Source organism: Adiantum capillus-veneris, chromosome 23, assembly GCF_014529385.1.
Source record: "Adiantum capillus-veneris isolate H3 chromosome 23, ASM1452938v2, whole genome shotgun sequence".
NCBI lineage: Eukaryota > Viridiplantae > Streptophyta > Polypodiopsida > Polypodiales > Pteridaceae > Adiantum > Adiantum capillus-veneris.
In genome coordinates, this window is record NC_140953.1 from 38,308,766 (window position 1) to 38,330,182 (window position 21,417).

General features: G+C 46.8%; 2 protein-coding genes across 2 annotated transcripts in view; one reads left to right on the forward strand and one right to left on the reverse strand.

The window, feature by feature from the left end:
* The window catches only part of LOC147427663 (dynein-1-alpha heavy chain, flagellar inner arm I1 complex-like), a 316,587-nt gene that overhangs the window by 284,515 nt on the left and 10,655 nt on the right, over window positions 1–21,417 (reverse strand). The gene's annotated exons all lie outside the window — the stretch shown is intronic.
* LOC147427664 (uncharacterized) lies at window positions 17,684–20,221 on the forward strand. The gene is made up of 2 exons (XM_086497758.1): window positions 17,684–19,421; window positions 20,131–20,221. The coding sequence occupies exons 1-2, from the start codon at window positions 17,809–17,811 to the stop codon at window positions 20,219–20,221; spliced, it is 1,704 nt and encodes a 567-aa protein (XP_086353884.1). The 5' UTR covers window positions 17,684–17,808.

Consider the following 21,417-nt stretch of genomic DNA (forward strand, 5'->3'; position numbering starts at 1 on the left):
TCTGGATCAGCCTCAATGCCATTTTCTGACACCATGTGGCCCAATAACTTCACCCTTGGCTGTGCTAGATGACATTTCTTTGGATTTAGTTGTCCTCCACATTCATCATATCGAGCCAATACCATCTGCAGCTTCTCATGGTGATCAGCCCTACTGCTATAGACACAGAAGTCATCCATAAAAGCTTTAACACAACTACCAATGAATGGTTCCAGCACCCAATTTGCTCTCTCTTGATAGAAGGAAGGTCCATTTGACAACCCAAATGGCAATACTGTGTAGCAATAGCAGCCCCATGGCGTAATAAAAGTGGTCTTTGTGCGGTCTTTAAGAGCAATCTTCAATTAAAAGTAGCCTGAAAAACCATCACACACATTGTACCTCTCATAACCTGCCACCGAATCCAAGATCTGATCGATGAATGGAAGAGGATATGGTTTCTTCTTAGTGGCTGCGTTTAAGGGCTTAAAATCTACACAAATCCTCCACTTCCCATTCTTCTTTGGACTGACTACTACTGGACTCACCCATTCTGTGGTCTCCACAGGGACTATGAACCCTGCCTTCAACAACTTGTCCACCTCTTCTCGCAAGGCTTCCATTTGCTCTTGACCCATCCTTCTTAGCCTTTGCCGCACTGGCTTAGCACCTTCTTTCAGCTCTATATGCATCTCTTCACCCTTGAACCCTCTGATCTCTTCATATGAAGTAATGAACAAATCAGGAAAACTAGCGAGCATATGCAAAAATATATCCTTCTCCATAACTGAGAGGTCTCCACTAATCATTTGCGTCATTAATTCCTGCTTCTTTGACAACTCAACCTTGGTTTGCATCAGCCCTTCAATCACTTCATAAGGCCCTTCACTTTCATCTTCAACCTCATTCGCAAATGCGACTAAACCAATCTCCTGGATTTCTTTATCCATCAAAAGAAATGCAACATCAGCATCCTCATCACTGCTGGTAGTGCTATCACTATCCTCATCTGTCACCGTGGAAGAGTCTTCATCACTAGACTCATCCTCATCGTCATAAATCTCCTCTAATCGTTTCCTTGTGTCCATATTATAAAGCTTCTTGGTACCTGTCTTTCCATAGAGGCTAATCGTACCATGTCGCCAATCTTGAACAGCTCCCACTGCACGTAACCATGGTCTGCCCAGTATAATAGGATATGCTCCCAACCCTGCTGGCATCACATGAAAATCAACCACTGCCTTTGCATCATATGCCTCCACTTCTAAGCTCTTTACAACACCCAAGCATTTTACTTTTTGATGGTTTGCCAATCTGATCCGAAAACCTGACACCCCAACCACTGTGAGACCCATCTTCTCAACGCATTAGTGTGTTATGACGTATATTTGGGCTCCGCCATCCACATAACCTTGTCCCAAATTTTTCCTTTTATGCCACACATCTACTATTGGACAAATGTCTGGTAGCTCGTCCATTGCCAACACCTTCACTGAACCTCTCTCTGGCTCTTTCTCCATTGGGTTAACCATCCTCTTCCACTGTCGCTTTAGCTTAGGCACCATCTCTATAAGCTGCCCAATAGTAACATCTGCCTTCCTGCTCGTCAGATCCTCCTTCAAGTCATAGCTTAATTGCCCATCCCCTAGTGGAAAATCTGAAACATGAAACTTTCGACGAGCTCTCCTTTTCCTCTTGGCCTTGACATCTTAGCCTTCATGGCTCTTTCCTTTCTTCTTACTAGGACCTGGGGCACTTCTTCCTTCCTTATCCTCTGTGGTCCTCTTCCCAATAGGCATCACTAATGTATCCTCTAGCTTTGATGCCTTCTCCAAAGTGACTACACTTAGCACTTTTGTCTTTCCCTTTTCCTCCTGGGTCAGTCCACTGGTTCCTTCGTCTCCCTTAATTTCGATGCCATAATCATTTGACCTAGTTAGCACCTGTCTTGGCAATGGATACATGTCTCCCCCCATCCTTGGTGGCTTATCACATTGCGGGCTGATAGTACCCAACTCTCCACAATTATAACATGTGGGCGTCTGCCTCCAAAACCTACCATTGCTTTGTCCAACACCATTCCTAGGCCTTTCTTCACCTCCTGACTGATTTGCAAACCGCCCTCGACCTCGATTATTTCCCACTTGACCTAGCATGTTTAGGCTGAGATTCTTCATCAAATCAACCACTTGCCTCATGTCTTGCCTTAGGCCATCATCTTGCACTGCTGTAGTGACCACTGCTGGCATAACCTGAGTAGTAACAGGAACCACTGGTTCATGATGAACCCCTGACATACGACCTTGTAAAGAGTCCATAGGCTGAAATTCAGACCTCATGGGCAAAGACTCCACCCCTAACTGGCTCATTTTCCTCAGCTTCCACTCTTTGTTCCTTGCTACCTCTAGTGCATCCTCATATGTCCTAGGCTTCTTTAGCTCCACTCTCCAACGTATATTCTCCCAAAGACCAGCTAAGAACCTGTCCTTCTTCATCATGTCAGGCGGGGGTACCTGTGGTGCTAAGGCCTTGCACATCCGCTCCCATGCCAATGAGAACTTACGTATGTACGCATCTACTGGCTCACCTTCCTTTTGCACCAAACCTTGTACTTCTTGCCACACCTTGTCAGGATCTTCTATCTTCACAAACTCCACTTCCAACCCATGTCGTAGATTGTCCCAACTCAACCTTACAGGTGGATTAGCCACACGCAACTCCTCTTCAAATGCTTTAGACCAAACTCGTGCATCACTCTTCAAACAAATTTGGAGAAGGCGTAACATTTGCGTAGGGTCATGAATCTGGTTGCTAATGCAGGCAACCTCCATCTTTTCCAAAAATTCTTCCACATCTTCATCACTTCTTTTATGAAACTCGGGATAAGAGAACGCCATGGCTACCCAAATTATGATGCTTTGAGAACCCCTTCGAACACACGTGCAAGAACCCAAAACTTTTCACTACCCAATCCCCAGAAACTTCAATGGAGCTCAACTTTAGATAAGGACAAACACATGCACATCAAATGAGTTTTCATAGTTGATCATTGGAATTACAACAGGCAAAGGACATTCCAGGATCTCTCTCAATCTTCTTGGCCCAAACATAAAGACTATGCGCTGCTGGAAAAAGATCTTCCTGGACACATGAACATAAATCTGAATTCTTTGAGTTAAATGAAAAGGAGTGAACTGAGGGCCATTTTGATCATCCATTAAAGCCAACCATGAAGCTCCCAAGAAGGCACACCTAACTCAACCTCTGATTTTGCCAAAATTTCAGCAGCATAACAACATAAATGGCTCAAAATACCAAAAAACCAGCCATCATAACTTGGGAAAATTTCGACAGAGTTTCCCCAGAAGTAGAGCAGTAGGAACCCAAAATATAGACTGTATCTGTATGCATAAACTGCCAACAATAGAACCCGAGCATCAAATAGGACTCAATAGTACATAGCCTATGGCGAGGTCGCAAAAAGGGTTCTCCAGCTACCTGTATCACCGAAAGGATCTCTACATTTGAGAATCCCTCAGCTCAATAAAAACCTCACGCTATCGACCCTCACACGAAGGCTAATGCAAATCGCATATAGTCAAGTCTCAGAAATGACTATCTTCCAGACCAAGTCTCAGAAATGGCTGGGACTGCCAAATACAACCAAGTATGGCTCCACAAATGCGTACAATGGCAGTTTCCACAAGTAACGTACAATCCTGCAGACAATGCGCTCAAATAGGCGCCAAGTGATGCATACCCACAACAACTGAAAGTGACATCACTACTAGTATATCACTGTACTCCAGCTACCTGTACCTGTGTTAATCACCTGTACCTGTACCTGTAACCTGTAACCTGTAATCCCGAATCTCGAAGCTCAAAGCTCGAAGCTCGAAGCAGAAGGTACTCGAAGAAGATCCTCCGTGGGGGCGCCAAAAGAATGTGAGCGGGATGAAAACACACACAGCGCCTCTATAACGACCCGACACACACTCTTGGGAAGATACACACACACACTATAGGGCACCACTCGGCTTAGACAACACACCTGGCCGAGACAGGGAACACACCTCTGGAGTGAGAGGAGAGAGACTATCCACTTGCCCACTCCACACAGACACACACATACGCACACACATCCAAAAATTCAGCTCAAAAGAGGAGAATTTCTGATTTTTAGATACAAATGAGCTTGGGCCAACACCAATGGGGCAAACAGCTCACACAATATGGGTAAAAGATACCAGATACAATCACAAACTGGAGCAGAAACTTCGCTCATAGGAGAAACTTACACAGAAAAACAGCAGGAAAAGAGTGAGGAATTTGGCAAAATGGACAGCGCCATCGCGTCCGGAACGGCCCAAAACCCCAGTCTACAATGTCAAAGTGCTCAAATCCGACCTCGGATGAGCAGTTTACGGCCAAAATAAGCTCCAAAATGAGCAAAAACACACCTGCAGCTGTTCCTCCTCTCTTCTCCACGTTTTTTTCTAGTCTTCTCTCTGTTTTTTCAGTTCCCACACTTAGCTTTTTTAGTTGGGCACCCTTGGCCTTTTAGATGACCTCAAATGGACCCCGAACAGGCCAAAAACTGACCTCGCAGTGCATAGTTGTCACCTTTTTGCATCATTCGCACACCTGGCACTCAGCTTTTTTCCAATAATGCATCTCGCCACCACGTGAAGTGGCCCCAAAAAGTGGTCCTAATGATGACCTTTCTGCATAACTCTCACAAGAAAACACCCACGTTGTGTTCGTCCTTATCCGCGTGCAAATATTGACCTCGTTCGCCCTCCTGACGCCACTAGATGCCATCTGACGCACCTGCTGACCTCACGTCGTCGGCCCGCGGATAGCTTCCTCGAGAAGTTTTACACGCTATAAACTCCTCATTATTGTAGAAAAAACATACTGGTACTGGTGATAGTGAAAATCGATGCACTATGTACACACTGTCCTACCTGTACACATGTGGGCCCCACATAACCACCTGGCTAAGGAAAATGGGCAATTCTTTATTTGATGCACCATGCATGTGTATGTACATATGCGCAATCCCTTGCTCCAAAAAACTCCTGACAGCGTGATGATTATATAATAGAATATGGTTAAAGAGAAATTAGAGAGTAATTATAAAGAATTACGACTAGGAATAAGCATAATAGACGAGGAATTTAGATGGTGATGAAAAAGGATTGGCAGAAAGCATTAATTAAACCGTGGTTACCGTGATTAAGGGTTGATAATCCTCTCGATTCTCTGATTTAATCGAGCTTCTTGAGGCGAGAATTCGACAGCACCTCCCTCCTTGCTCCTCCTTCAAAAGGTGTGTGTACCGGCAGCACCTTCACATTGTGTGTAGGTGTGTGTGTGTGTGCATTGTATGTATGTGAGTATATGTGTGTGTGTAGGCCTTTAAATAGGCTCTTACAGGCTGAAAATCGATTTGTGCTGCTATAAGCATCTGAGTGAGCACTCAGTCCTTGCATGGCAAGTCTAGTTGCCTACCCACCAAGTGTCCAGTTGGTTTAGTTAACTGGTTCTCACACTTAGTTGCAAGCTTGGAAACTTCCCAAAGACTCCCACAAGGCAAGAGGGCGCCCCCTAGCTGCTAAAGCTGGTCTGGAGTGGCCTGGAACCTGTTCCCACACAGCCCCGGGCCCCCAGTGCCTCCCCGGACAATTTTATAAAAAATTGGTTTTAGGCTAAAACGGGTCATACGAGTCGGATTTTGATGCCGTAAATTGCTATACTGAGCTCTAACTAAGGCGTACTGGACCGAGTACCTGCCATATTTAGCAGGCCCTCGGGGTCCGAAATTGCATTTTTTTCAAATTCGGGGTACGGGTGTAGTTTTTCGAAACGGTCAAAACTAGACGGGTCGGGCAACCAAAAACTTTCTATTTTTGGAATTTTTTTACAAAAATTATTTTAATTCACATTTCGAAGCTTTAAAACATTCTGAACATCATGGCACTGACAAAATTTGGAAAACTGCTAAAAATAGTAACTTTTTCCATTATGTTCATTTCATGGTACAATGGTGCTCTTTTGATCGGGGACAGAGACCTTACATTTGGGGACCTTCAGTGGACCACCATGGCAAGGCCAAGCCGGTTTCAGGAGGGGTTTCTCCACTCTTGATCATATTCTGACACTTAGATTCTGCATTGAGGAGGGAAGGATGGGAGACGGATTTACTGAAGCTTTGTGGATTTCCGCAAAGCATTTAACATGGTAACGAGAGCTCGATTGATGTGCAGATTGCAGGAGATGGGGGTGCCCATAGTGTTGTGGGGGATTATGGCTCTATACGGATCAGTGATGGAGCATGTACGCACTTCGGAGGGGATATCTGATTAGTTCACTCCACCATTGGGGTGAAACCGGGTTGCCCATTGTCTCCTACTCTGTTTGGTATGTATGTTGATGAGGTGTTTGATTACATTGACAGAGAGGGTGATAGAGGTGCCTAGCTGGCAGAAACGTGAATCCCCTTGTTATATATATTGATGATATTGTGTTAATCTCTGACTCACCAGAGGGTATGCAGCAACAGTTGGATGCATTACATGGATTGTTTGTAAACCTTGGTAAAACCAAGGTTATGGTGTTTAACACCGACTTTCACATATGGTCAGGAGATTGTAGAGTATACAGATGCATACACTTACCTTGGGGTTGTCTTCACTGGGCCGAGGCTTTCTTTGGGGAGAGCAACAGAGACTAGACTGACTAGAGCTATTGCGGCTTTGGGAGGCTTGGAGAGGACGTGTTCGCAGGTTCAGTTCCAATCCCCCCTTCCAGTGCTCGTTGGATGCACCCTCTCTGACTATTACACAGTCTGAGATCACCAAGCTCATCCGCCAAGAACTCACTCAGCCAGACACCAGAAGGACATGGATACAGCCGGTACGGGAGCTAAGCACAAAAATGGCTTTCTATAGCGAGCATCTTCTCCAGCTTTGAAGGACGGCTTTGTGAAGAGACCCAGATACATGGACACCCACTCATCTCCTAGGATACGATGTGCTATTGGCCCAATAAGCACATCTTCACACCAGCTTCAGGTCGAGACTGTGAGATACAGCGGAGTACCAATAGAGGCCAGGACATGCCCCCTGTGTCACATGGAGCATGAGACAGAGTTGCACCACACATGCCACTGCCCAGTCTACTATGAGATACGAGGCCGCTTCCATTGCATGTTCAAAGAGGGCTTTGGACCACTCTCTAGAGTCATGGGGTACGAGGACCAGAGATGTCTAGGACTGCACAGCATCGACGGAGGCTACATCAGAGGATTCGGATCACTTTCGTCCGACATGGACGACGCCCGGTCAGACTATTGACCACGGACGGAGAAAAATTAGATCCGCCAGCGACTGATAATGGAACTCCTATGATTTAGCTCTTTTGAGGATTGTACATCCTGCTCATCTCGTATCAGCCTTTTTATCAGCTCTCACCCCTTATATTCCCACACGCACACCCACATTGTGTTGTATTAGTCCCCCAGTCGCTACTCTCTCCCCCCCTACTCATATCCTACACCGTTCCAGCTAGCTGCTTAGTTCACATCTAGCAGTTAAGATTTTAGTTTTTCACTTTACTTCATATTATTTTTGTACCCAGACATTGTATTAGATCCACCAAGATTGTATCAATTTGGTCTCATAGGTCATTTTGCCTTTGGAGACATTTAATATAACATCTCTCTCTCTCTCTCTCTCTCTCTCTCTCTCTCTCTCTCTCTCTCTCTCTCTCTCTCTCTCTCCCCCCCCCCCAGAACGGCCACTAGATGAGTTCACTCAGATACTCAAGGACACGCTCCATGATGCAGCATCAGAGGCATATCCCCACAGTCGGCCTACATGGAGACGACCTGGGAGCATGCCTCAGAACAGCTGGTATGATGAGGAGTGTAGAGAGACGAGGATCAGATTGCAGAGGGAGGTGGTCATGGGTAATACCACATAGACAGTCACTTTGCCGGCTAGTGCAACGAAAGCAGAGGGCTTATATATCTCAGCTAGAGCGGGATCTATGAGTCAACAAAAGAAGAGGGCTTATATATCTCAGCTAGAGCGTGATCTATATAAGTTGTTTATGAGTCAGGACTCAGGCGAGGCTTGGAGACTACTCCGTGAGCATTCACCACCACCAACCATCACCTCCACAGAGACATGGGGGGCATATGCCACATCTCTCTACACAGCATCAGGACCAAGAGACATTCCCTGAGACATGTACTTTCTTTACTGCTGAAAGGGTAAGGAAAGCCATTAACAGGATGAAGACAGGGAGAGCACATGATCATGAAGGTCTGGTAGCAAAAACACTTCATCCATGCCAGAGATATGCGGAAGAAGGTTTTGTGACTAGGCTTGCATACATGGATACACACTTATCTCATGGGATACGGTGTGCTATTGGGCAGATATGCACATCCTCACATCAGCTTCAGATTGAGACTGGTCGATTTCGAGGGGTACCAGCAAAGGCTAGGATATGTCATTTATGTCGCCTAGAGCCAGAGACAGAGCTACACTACATATGTCACTGCCCCGTGTACTATGAGATACGAGATCACTTCCACTGTCTGTTCACAAAGGGTTTTGGACCATTTTCTACAGTCATGAGATACGAGGATCAGAGATGTCTTAAATTATTTCTACTAGAGTTGCGCAGACATAGAGAGAGCCTGTTGAATATGTCAAGGAAGAGCTAGTCTCAGAGACAAATCACAGACTTCCTTACACCACCCAAGGGATAGCCAGAGGAGCAGTCATCATGTCAGATCTCAGATCCCACCCACACCAGAGGTACGCTGATTGATCGAGCCATTGAGCTAGGCAGATCCAGGTGCCCACAACCACATGGGGCTTCACATCATTGACAGAGGTGGCAGCAGAGGATCCATATCATCCTAGCTCGATATGCAAGACGATGAGTCAGACTATTGACCATGGAGGATATTGATGAGATTCGGTAGCGACCGATGAGTGATCTCATCTGAGCTCGCCCCACCTACCTCTAATGATTTGTATCTCATTTGTATCACTAGCAATGTGTATCAAATCCACCAATTTTAATGTTTTGGTTTCATAGGGGACTTTGGCCTCTTGAGGACGTAGTATATTAATTCATCTCTCTCTCTCTCTCTCTCTCTCTCTCTCTCTCTCTCTCTCTCTCTCTCTCTCTCTCTCTCTCTCACTCATAATTCCTGCTTTGCAGCACAGCAATACCACAGTGTTCAACGCGAAGTTCCTAGCGTTTCCTTCGCGAAGAATTGTTGCATCAGCATCTGTCGGTCGGCCCAGTGTTGCATCAGCATATTACAATAGGTTCGTGCAACCGAAAGTAAATACCATTCCGGCAACGGAGTGGGGGCCCTTGGAGGAGGGTCTGGGACCCCATCTGGTGTATGTCTTTTGCGAAATGGTAAGTTAGCCCGATACATCTCTTGAACAACAAAACATGGAAGCAATCTCCCCTGCAATTGACCCGGCACAGGACACGAAAGCCGTCCATGTCTCGCCTGTTTGCAAGTCGCGTGCAAAGGCAACCTTCATGCTCACGAACAAGCGGATGGCGCAGATGGAGAGGGAAATGAAGGAGTGGAAAATAGAGATGGAAGGATGGTGGAAGGAGAAGGCCAACCTCCTTCAGATAGTCTTCAATGAAGGCACACAATGGAAGAAGGAGAAAGAGAGCCTTAACGCAGAAATACAAACACTCAAAGAAGAAGTCTTAGCCCTAAAACAGGCGAACCCAAACGCCGAGATACGGACACTCAAAAAAGAAGTCTCAGCCCTTAAATAGGAGCTTGTTGATAGAGTAAGCAGTGGACTAGAGGAAGGCGAATTTCAGCCCTCGGTAATAGATGAAATCAAGGAGATCAAGGAACAGGTAAGGATGATCACAGAGGAAGAGAAACTGACTTTGGCAGTTTCACATGCTTCCCACACAGACATGGGGCGAGTACAGTGGATTATGTTATGACACAACCGAGCTTTGTCCCCTGCATTCAGGATTTCACAGTGGGAGCCAGGCCAGTGGGCATAGCAGTAGATCATGCTCTCTTGACACTGTTTGTTAAATTTCAGTATAGTACAACCCAGACATCAGGAGGCAGGTCACACACCCACTATACATTTACTCTAGAGACTGATTTCGTTTATACAGAGGAGATCTGGGACCAGCTATTGGAAGGCACAGCTGGTACAAATGGTACAGGCCTCTCAGTGGAGGAGTGCACCACTCTACTGACTAAGACACTGCATGGGGCTGCATCAGTGGCATACCCACACACTCAGCCGGGCAAGAGACGTCATTCTGGGAGCATGCCCCAGAATAGTTGGTATGATGAGGAATGCAGAGAGATGAGAGCCCAGCTTCAGAGGGATCTTCTTTTAGGAGTCATCACTTACAGACACTCTCAGATTGCTTTCCGACGCCTTGTGTGACGGAAGAAGCGAGCTTACCTAGCTCCGATGGAGCGAGACTTATATCAGATGTTCTTGAGTAGGGACTCAAGAGAGGCATGGCGACTCTTCCATGAGCACTCCCCTCCCCCACTGATTACTTCACCTGATGTGTGGGGCCAATATGCGACATCATTATATACGGTTCCTCGACAAGAACCCCTTCCAGACCCTACCAATCCTTGCCCAGCTACGAGCACTTTCTTTACACCTGAGATGGTACAAAGGGCCATCGACAGGACAAGGACCGGGTAGGCATATGATAATGACGGTCTAGTAGCGGAGCACTTTATACATGCCAGGGATATGCTGATGGAGGTTCTCGCAGTGTTGTTCAATCATGCCATGTGTGAGGGATTACCTGAGACTTGGAGGTTGTCTAATATTGTGCCCATCTTCAAGGCTGGTGACCACTACCGCACTATTATGGTTGGAAACACATTGGCACGGTTGTATGCATCTATTCTGGAGCAACACTTGAGTAATTGGGCAGAGGGTGAGGGTGTACAAGCAAAAGGTCAAGCCGGCTTCAAGAGGGGTTTCTCCACTCTTGATCATATTCTGACACTCAGGGCCATCATTGAGGAGGGTAGAGCACATGGGAGACGGATCTATTGTAGCTTTGTGGATTTTCACAAAGCATTTGACATGGTACCAAGAGCTCGATTGATGCACAGACTCCAGGAGATGGGGGTGCCCATAGAGGTGATTTGAGAAATTATGGCTTTGTACAGATCAGTGGTGGGACATGTACGCACTCCGGGAAGGGGTATCTGATTTAGTTCACTCTACCATTGGAGTGAAACAGGGCTGCCCGTTGTCTCCTACTCTATTTGGTATGTATGTTGATGAGGTGTCTAATTACATTGACAGAGAGGGTGACAAGGGTGCCCAGCTGGCAGGGACGTGGATCCCATTGTTGCTATATGCTGATGATATTGTGCTGATATCTGACTCACCAAAAGGTATGCAACGACATTTGGATGCACTACGCAGTTTTGCAGAGGATAGTGGACTGTGTGTAAACCTAGGTAAAACCAAGGTTATGGTGTTTAACACCACACCGCAATGGGTCGGGAGATCAGTACCTACTTTCAAATATGATCAGGAGATTGTGAAGTATACAGATGCATACACTTACCTGGGGGGTAGTCTTTACTGGGCCGAGATTTTCTTTGAGAAGAGCAGCAGAGACTAGACTAACTAGAGCTGGTGCGGCTCTGGGAGGAATGGAGAGGATGTGTTCGCAGGTTCAGTTCCAGGAACCTAGGACAAAGTTATGGCTCTTTGATACTTTGGTTGCCTCTACTATGTTATATGGGGTGCAAGTTTGGGGACCTTATATAGGCCAGGACGGCTGGAGGCGTATGGAGAAGCCCCTAGTATCTATGATCTATCGGCTGATTAGAGACAAGGCTTCCGTACCGCATGATATCATTCGATCGAAATTAGCTGCCCCCCCTATGGAGATTGAGGCGCTTACCAGATCAGTCTCCTTTGTACACAATCTGTGGGATACTACCAGAGACAAATATGCCAGGGTGGCTCTAGAGCCCTCCAAACAATTAGCTCTTAATGGGGATACATCATGCTGGTATGCATAGATGGCATCATGGTTTCAGACACATGGTTTCACCATGGACAGGTTGCCTCCTTTTCAATACTCTCTACATGCACCCTTGAGGTCTCTGACACGGGTAGAGATTAATAGACTTATTCGTCAGGATCTGATCCACCTGGACACGAGGAGGACATGGATAGAGCTGTTACAGGAGTTGGGCACAAAGATGGCTTTCTATAGAGAGCATCTTCTCCACCTCACGGGGGATGGGTTTGTGATTCGACCTAGCTATATGGACACGCATCTTTCTCATGGTTTGCGTTGTGCCATTGGCCAGATACGCACGTCCTCACATCAGCTCGAGATTGAGACTAGCAGATTCAGAGGGACACCAGCAGATAGCAGGATATGCCGCTTATGCCATCTAGAGCCAGAGACAGAAGTACATTACATATGTCATTGCACAGTGTACTATGAGATACGAGGCCGTTTTCATTGTCTATTCAGAGCAGGTTTTGGGCCTCTATCTAGGGTCGTGAGTTATGAGGATCAAAGATGTCTTGGGCTATATCTACTTGAGTTACACAGGCATAGAGAAACTTTAATGAGGAGAGCTGAAGAGAGACAACCCTAGAGACAGATCACAGATTTCTTTACACTAGATATTGTACACCCCGAAGAACAGACAGAGGAGCAACCAACTGTGGAGAGGTCTACCCGCACTACATGCTTCGCCTGAGTCCCGACTTATACTCAGAGCCTACTCATACTAGAGGTACACTGCTTGATGGAGCCACGGAACTTGGCAGATCTAGACGTCCACGACCTCGGGGAGTCTCCCACTACCGACGAAGGCTGCAACAGAAGATACGGATCGCTCTAGCTCGACATGCAAGACGCCCAACCAGAGTACTGACCATGGAGGAGGTCGATGAGATCCGACAACGACCGATGAGAAATTTCATCTGAAGCCACAAACCCCCCCCCCCCCCCCCCCCATTTCCTTTCTCCTTAGCGTCTTAGTGTTAGTTCTTTGTAACTTTGTAATTTCCGTACTCAGACATGGTATCAGATTCACCAATTTTTTGTAACTGATTGGTCTCATAGGTCATTCTGGCCTTTTGAAGACGTTAATATAACATTTCATTTCATTTCACTTCTCTCTCTCTCTCTCTCTCTCTCTCTCTCTCTCTCTCTCTCTCTCTCTCTCTCTCTCTCTCGCGACTGAGGAGAGGAGCTACACAGCATCGACGGAGACTACAACAGAAGATTCGAGCCATACTCTCTCGACATCCAGAGTGCAGATGAGGATGGATCCTCACCATTTCTTCCATCTTTGTTTCACACACTGTTACATCCAGTTTACCGGGTACCTATTGTATCAGCTGCTACACCCACGTAGTTTTAGATTGTAGTAGTAGTAGTAGTATTTTGTTCCACTTCTAGTTCTTTTCTAGTTCTTTTGTACACAGACATGGTATTAGATTCACTATTTTGTAACTGATTGGTCTCATAGGTCATTTTGGCCTTTTGAAGACGTTAATATAACATTTCATTTCATTTCTGGTACAACATGTTGGTATGGGGAGATGACATCATGGTTCTAGGCACATGGGTTCAGCATAGACAGGCTGCCACCATTCCAGTACTCATTGGATGCACCATCTCTCACTCTTACACAGTCAGAGATCACCAACCTCATCCGCCAAGACCTGACCCAGCTAGACACCAGGAGGACATGGATACAACCAGCACAGGAATTGGGCACGAAGATGGCTTTCTACAGAGACCACCTCCTCCAGCTTACGGAAGATGGTTTTGTGGCGAGACCCAGATACATGGATACCCACTTGTCTCATGGGATACGATGTGCAATTGGCCAGTTACGCACATCTTCTCACCAGTTGCGGATTGAGACTGGGAGATACAGCGGAGTACCAGCAGAGGACAGGATATGCCCCTTGTGTAACATGGAACCTGAGACAGAGCTACACTGTACATGCCGCTGCCTCCTCTAATACGAGATACGAGGCCGCTTCCATTGCTTGTTCGGAGAGGGTTTTGGACCACTCTCAAGAGTCATGGGATACGAAGATCAGAGATGCGCAGACACATAGATAGCCTGATGAATGGCGAGGCTAGCCAGTCTCAAAGACGGATCACAGACTTCTTCAGAGCAGACACGGGACAGCCGCAAGAGCCACTCCCACAGCAGAGCTCCCCCGCGTCTCACACCAGAGGCACACTGATTGATCGAGCGATTAAACTGGGGAAATCCAGGCGCCTGCGACTGCGAAGAACTACACAGCATCGACGAAGGCTACGACAGAAAATTCGGAGCACGCTGGCCAGGCATACACGACGCCCGGTCAGACTACTACCATGGAGGAAATTGATGAGATTCGCCAACGAGCGATGCTAGATCTCTTGTGATTCAGCTATCCCAACAAGCCGCCCATTTTTTGCTTAGTTTTTTGCTTGGCTCACATCGACCAACTTAGGACCCCATAGTATATATCTTTGTTTTGTACTGTTGTTAGGTTATTTTGTTACTTTGACTTTGTATCAGATCCACCACTTTGTAACTTTTGGGTCTCATAGGTCATTGTGGCCTTTTGAAGACGTTAATATAACATTTCATTTCATTTCATTTCTCTCTCTCGGCAAAGGATTCAAGCCATACTCTTTCGTCGTCTAGAGTGCAGATGAAGATGGATCTCCCCTTCCATATTGTCTTCACATTGTACTGCTTAGTTTAGGATCCCGCAGTATTTATATTTTGTTATCCTAGTTTAATTTATTTTGTTAATCTGACTTTGTATCAGATACACCGCATTGTAACTTCTGGTCTCATAGGTCACTTTGGCCTTTTGAAGATGTTAATATAACATTTCATTTCTCTCTCTCTCTCTCTCTCTCTCTCTCTCTCTCTCTCTCTCTCTCTCTCTCTCTTTTTTTCTGGTCTCATAGGTCACTTTGGCCTTATTAATGTCCTCTCTCTCTCTCTCTCTCTCTCTCTCTCTCTCTCTCTCTCTCTCTCTCATGTCATCCCCAACCTCACCTATGGCAACAAGCAAACTCAAATATATGCTTCACTCCAAACGAATTTCCATCATTGAATTGGAAATGAAAGCATGGAGAAAAGAGATGGAAGATTGGAGGAACGCGAAGACCGTTTTCCTCCGAGAAAATGAAGAAAAGGAGAAGAGGTGGAAGGACGAGAAGGATCATCTTCTCAACAAGATCGCCACGTTGGAGAATAGCATTTTGGACCTCCACAAAGAAGTGTTGGAAACACGGTCAAAAAATGGGCTTGAAGAGGGGGAATTTCAGCCCTCTTTGAGGGAAGAAATTGACAACATCAATGAGGAGAAGAAGTCATGGGCCGCGGTCATATCCGAAACGCAAAAGAAAGTAGAGGAGGCCGAAAAATGGATTGAGGTTGCCAAGAAAGGGAAAGGTAAGGAAGCTCCTTGTACACCCACTCTTATCAACATGACCCTCGAAGAGGAACAAAGAAGGAGGGTGCGGGCTCTACATGTGAGGGTAACCGGCCTCAAGGACATAAACAATGTGGAAAAAGAGGTCACAAGCCTCACATCAATGATGGGGGTGGAGAAGCCTTCACACACAAAGGCATGGAGAGTGGGCAAGAAGAGTGAGGGCCCCGGAGAATCTTCAAAGGAAAGAGCTCTCATACTACGCTTCCCTTCATTGGAAGAGAAGAAGGAATTCTTGAGGAAGAGACCTACTCTCAAGAAGACAGGTATTTTCTTAGGCGATGACCTCACTCTCTCACAACTTGCGCATATGAGAGAAGTAATGCCCGAGATTCAAGCGGCAAGGGAGAAGGGGAAGATGGCCTTTTACAGAGATGGTCGGGTGGTGATTGTAGAGCGGCGCTCTACATGACGGTGCGAGACCTATGGGACCACATTGAGGATGGCGACTTGGAATTGTAATGGGTCTATGAGGTTGGATGTTGGTGCCTTTGAGGACAGTTTCAGAGACAAGGACATTGTTTTCTTTTCAGAGACTCACCAGGCCCCTTGCCAACTGATGCCACATGTGGTGGGATACAAATGGGAGACAGCCCACAGAACAGTCACGAGATCTGAGCATGGGAGTAGAGGTTCAGGAGGAGTAGCGGTGTTGTTTAGGGAGGAGCTACAGCCACTACTACATATTGTACGGAGAGATGATCAGGCTAGATACATGTGGGTGAGGCTGAGAGCTGACACAGGTCGATTTCTATATATTGCTATATGTTACTTCCCCCCCAGTACGTCAGTATATGCTGTATCCAGAGGGCAGTCGCCTTTCTCAATTCTAGATGATGATATATGGGAGTTTTCTAGGGATGGTGATATCATCCTCCTAGGAGACTTCAATGCTCGAACGGGCAACTGTCAGACAGTCTTCTACGACACCTCAGATGAGATGCTTAGAGAGTTGGATGTGGGTGAGCTGGGGTTTGACAGATGCTCACATGACAGAGAGCAGACTGAGTATGGGAGATACCTCACGGAGATGACGACTACACATGGGCTAGCCATACTTAATGGCTTACAGCGGTTTCCTGGAGCAGCAGGCTTCACATGCTTTCCACACAGACATGGGGCCAGTACAGTGGACTATGTTATGACACAGCCGAGCTTTATTCCTTGTATTCAGGATTTCATGGTGGGAGCCAGACCAGTGGGCGTAGCAGTGGATCATGCTCTCTTGACACTGTCCGTATCTTTTCAGTTTAGTACAGCCCAGAAATCAGGAGGCAGGTCACACACCCGTTATACATTTACACCAGAGACTGACTCGGTTTATACAGAGGCGATCTGGGATCGTCTATGCACAGTTGCTCCAGGCCTCTCAGTAGAGGAGTGCACTACTTTATTGACTGAGACACTACATGATGCAGCATCAGAGGCATACCCACACACTCAACCGGATCGGAGGCGACATTCTGGGAGCATGCCCCAGAATAGTTGGTATGATGAGGAGTGCAGAGAGATGAGAGCCCAGCTTCAGAGGGATCTTCATTTAGGAGTCATCACCTACAGACAGTCGCGGATTGCTTTCCGGCGCCTTGTGCGAAAGAAGAAACGAGCTTACCTGGCCCAGATGGAGCGAGACTTGTATCAGTTGTTCTTGAGTAGAGACTCAGGCGAGGCATGGCGACTCTTCCATGAGCACTCCCCTCCCCCAGTGATTACTTCTCCTGATGTGTGGGGCCAGTATGCGGCATCGTTATATACGGTTCCTGGGCAGGATCCCCTTCCAGATCCTACAGAGCCATGTCCACCTACGAGCACCTTCTTTACCACTGAGATGGTAAAGAGAGCCATTGACAGGATGAGGACCCGGAGGCCTTACGATCATGACGGTCTAGTAGCGGAGCACTTTATACATGCTAGGGATATGCTGATGGAGGTTCTTGCAGTGTTGTTCAATCGTGCCATGTGTGAGGGATTACCTGAGACTTGGAGGTTGTCTACTATTGTGCCTATATTCAAGGCAGGTGATCCTACAGAGCCTGGAAATTACCGCACTATTATGGTTGGACACACACTGGCACGATTGTATGCATCCATTATTGAGCAGCAGTTGAGTAACTGGGCAGAGGGTGAGGGTGTACGGGCAAAGGGACAGGCAGGTTTCAGGAGGGGTTTCTCCACTCTTGACCATATTCTGACACTCAGAGCTATCATTGAGGAGGGCAGGTCACATGGGAGACGGATTTATTGTAGCTTTGTGGATTTCCGCAAAGCATTTGACATGGTACCGAGAGCTCGACTGATGCGCAGACTGCAGGAGATGGGGGTGCCCACAGTGTTGATTTGGGGGATTATGGCTTTATACAGATCAGTGATGGGACATGTACGCACCCCAGAGGGGGTATCTGACTTAGTTCACTCCACTATCGGGGTGAAACAGGGTTGCCCATTGTCTCCTACTCTATTTGGTATGTATGTTGATGAGGTGTCTGATTACATTGACAGAGAGGGTGATAGAGGTGCCCAGCTGGCAGGGACGTGGATCCCATTGTTGTTATATGCTGATGATATTGTCTTGATCTCTGACTCACCAGAGGGTATGCAGCGACAGTTGGATGCATTACACAGTTTTGCAGAGGATAGTGGATTGTCTGTAAACCTTGGTAAAACCAAGGTCATGGTGTTTAACACCACACCGCAGTGGATCAGGAGATCGGCACCGACCTTCACGTATGGTCAAGAGATTGTGGAGTATACAGATGCATACACTTACCTTGGGATAGTCTTCACTGGGCCGAGGTTTTCTTTGGGGAGAGCAGTAAAGACTAGACTGACCAGAGCTTATGCGGCCTTGGGAGGCTTGGAGAGGATGTGTTCGCAGGTTCAGTTCCAGGAACCTCGGACAAAGTTATGGCTCTTTGATACTTTAGTAGCCTCAGCTATGATGTATGGGGTACAGGTATGGGGACCTTCTGTAGGCCAGGATGGTTGGAGACGTATGGAGAGGCCCTTGGTATCTATGATCTCCCGATTGATTAGAGCCAAGGCCTCCGTACCTCACGCGATCATTCGAGCGGAGCTAGCTGCCCCCCCCATGGAGATTGAGGCGCTTACCAGATCAGTGTCCTTTGTGCACAGCCTATGGGATAATACTAGAGACAGATATGCTAGATTGGCCCTTGAGTCTTCCAGACAGTTAGCTCTACAGGGGGACACTTCATGCTGGTATGCACAGATGACTTCATGGTTTCAGACGCATGGCTTCACCATGGACAGGTTGCCCCCTTTCCAGTATTCTCTTCAGGCACCCTCGCTGTCTCTTACACGGGTGGAGATCACTAGACTCATTCGTCAGGACCTGATCCAGCTCGACACCAGGAGGACATGGATAGAGCCGCCTCAGGAGTTGAGCACGAAGATGGCTTTCTATAGAGAGCATCTTCTCCACCTCACAGGAGATGGGTTTGTGATTCGACCCAGCTACATGGACACACATATGTCTCATGGTTTGCGTTGTGCCATTGGTCAGATACGCACATCCTCACATCAGCTCGAGATTGAGACCGGTAGATTCAGAGGGATACCAGCAGACAGCAGGATATGCCGATTATGCCAGAGAGAGCCAGAGACAGAGTTGCACTACATATGTCATTGCACAGTGTTCTATGAGATACGGGGGCGTTTCCACTGCTTATTCAGAGAGGGTTTTGGTCCTCTATCTAGGGTCATGAGTTATGAGGATCAGAGATGTCTTGGACTATATCTACTTGAGTTACACAGGTATAGAGACACTTTACTGGGGAGAGCTAGAGAAAGGCAGTCCCAGAGACACATTACAGATTTCTTTTCACTAGATATGGGACAGCCAGAGGAGCAGCCACCACTGCAGAGCTCGTCCCACACTCATTCGACCACTACTGGCACTCTCATCGACCGAGCATTGGAGCTACAGAGATACAGACGACCGCGACTGAGGAGAGGAGCTACACAGCATCGACGGAGACTACAACAGAAGATTCGAGCCATACTCTCTCGACATCCAGAGTGCAGATGAGGATGGATCCTCACCATTTCTTCCATCTTTGTTTCACACACTGTTACATCCAGTTTACCGGGTACCTATTGTATCAGCTGCTACACCCACGTAGTTTTAGATTGTAGTAGTAGTAGTAGTATTTTGTTCCACTTCTAGTTCTTTTGTACCCAGACATGGTATTAGATTCACTATTTTGTAACTGATTGGTCTCATAGGTCATTTTGGCCTTTTGAAGACGTTAATATAACATTTCATTTCATTTCATTTCTCTCTCTCTCTCTCTCTCTCTCTCTCTCTCTCTCTCTCTCTCTCTCTCTCTTTTTTTCTGCTCTCATAGGTCACTTTGGCCTTTTGAAGACATTAATATAACATTTCCTTTCATTTCATTTCTCTCTCTCACGCTCCCAGCCTTTGTACTCACGCTGCGCACAGCATAGCGACCTTAATTTCGCTAATTTGATCGTTTAATCTCATAACCTTAGCATAGGTTAATTTAACAGGTTGGTTGTTTCACGATACTGCTTGGTGCGTTTGTTTCCGCTGCATGCGTAGACTTTTGAACTGCAGATCAGTGCATCGGTCGCAGCTTTACCACCAGCACACCTACGCTGCTGCCCTAGTGCATGAGGCTTTCCAGCTTCTATCATCACCAACATAGCAACGATTGCATGGCGTTCGCCTATAGCAGTCGCACTGGGGCTGTTATGATGGAGGTCATGAGCGCTTCACCAGTTTGCAAGTCCCGTACGAAGGCAACCTTCATGATTACAAACAAGCAGATAACACAAGTGGAAAGGGAGATGAAGGAATGGAAATCGGAGATGGAAGGATGGTGGAAGGAGACGGCCAACCTTCTTCAAATGTTCCTCAGCGAAGGCGTGCAATGGAAGAAGGAAAAAGAGGACCTGCATGCAGAGATACAAGCACTTAAGGCAGATTCACAAGCACTCAAAGAAGAGGTCTTAGCCCTCAAGCGAGAGCTTGCTAATAGAGCAAGCAGTGGACTAGAGGAAGGTGAATTCCAACCTTCGGTGACAGAGGAAATCAAGGTCATCAAGGAACACGTACGGATGATCAAAGAGGAAGAGAAACAGAATGTGGCAAAATACGTCTTCTTGGGTGGGTGTGATCACGAAGACGCAGAAGAAGGCGGATAAAGGCCGAGAAATGGATAGAAGTTCCTAAGAAAGACAAAAGAAAAGAAACCACATCTATCTCCACTCCTACAATCATTAACATGACTTTAGAAGAAGAGCAACGAAGGAAGACTAGAGCTTTGCATGTATGAGTAGCCGGTCTAAAAGACCGAGATGATGTGGAAGGGGAAGTCAAAGAACTTGTCCGCGTGATGGGTAGTGAGGCTACTCATACAAAGGCATGGAGGGTAGGAAAGAAGACACAAGGAAATGGGGAGACTTCAAAGGAGAGAGCTCTACTCATGCATTTCCCATCCATAGAGGCAAAAAAGGACTTCTTGAAGAGGCGTCCTACACTAAAGAAAACAGGCATATTCCTTGGAGATGACCTCACACTCTCACAACTTGCTCATATGAAAGAAGTTATGCCTAAGATAATGACAACTCGAGAGAAGGGGAAAGTTGTCTTCTACAAGGATGGACGAGTGGTTATTCTGGAGAGGCGCTTCGCATGACGGCGCGAGACCCGTGGGACCACACTGAGAGCGGCTACATGGAATTGTAATGGATCTTTGTGCCTTGATGTAGGGGCCTATGAGGATAGTTTCATAGGGAGGGACATCATTTTCTACTTTGACACGCATCAAGCCCCGAGGCAGTCCATGCCACATGTGAGCGGATACAGATGGGAGACATGTGGCGGATACAGATGGGAGAC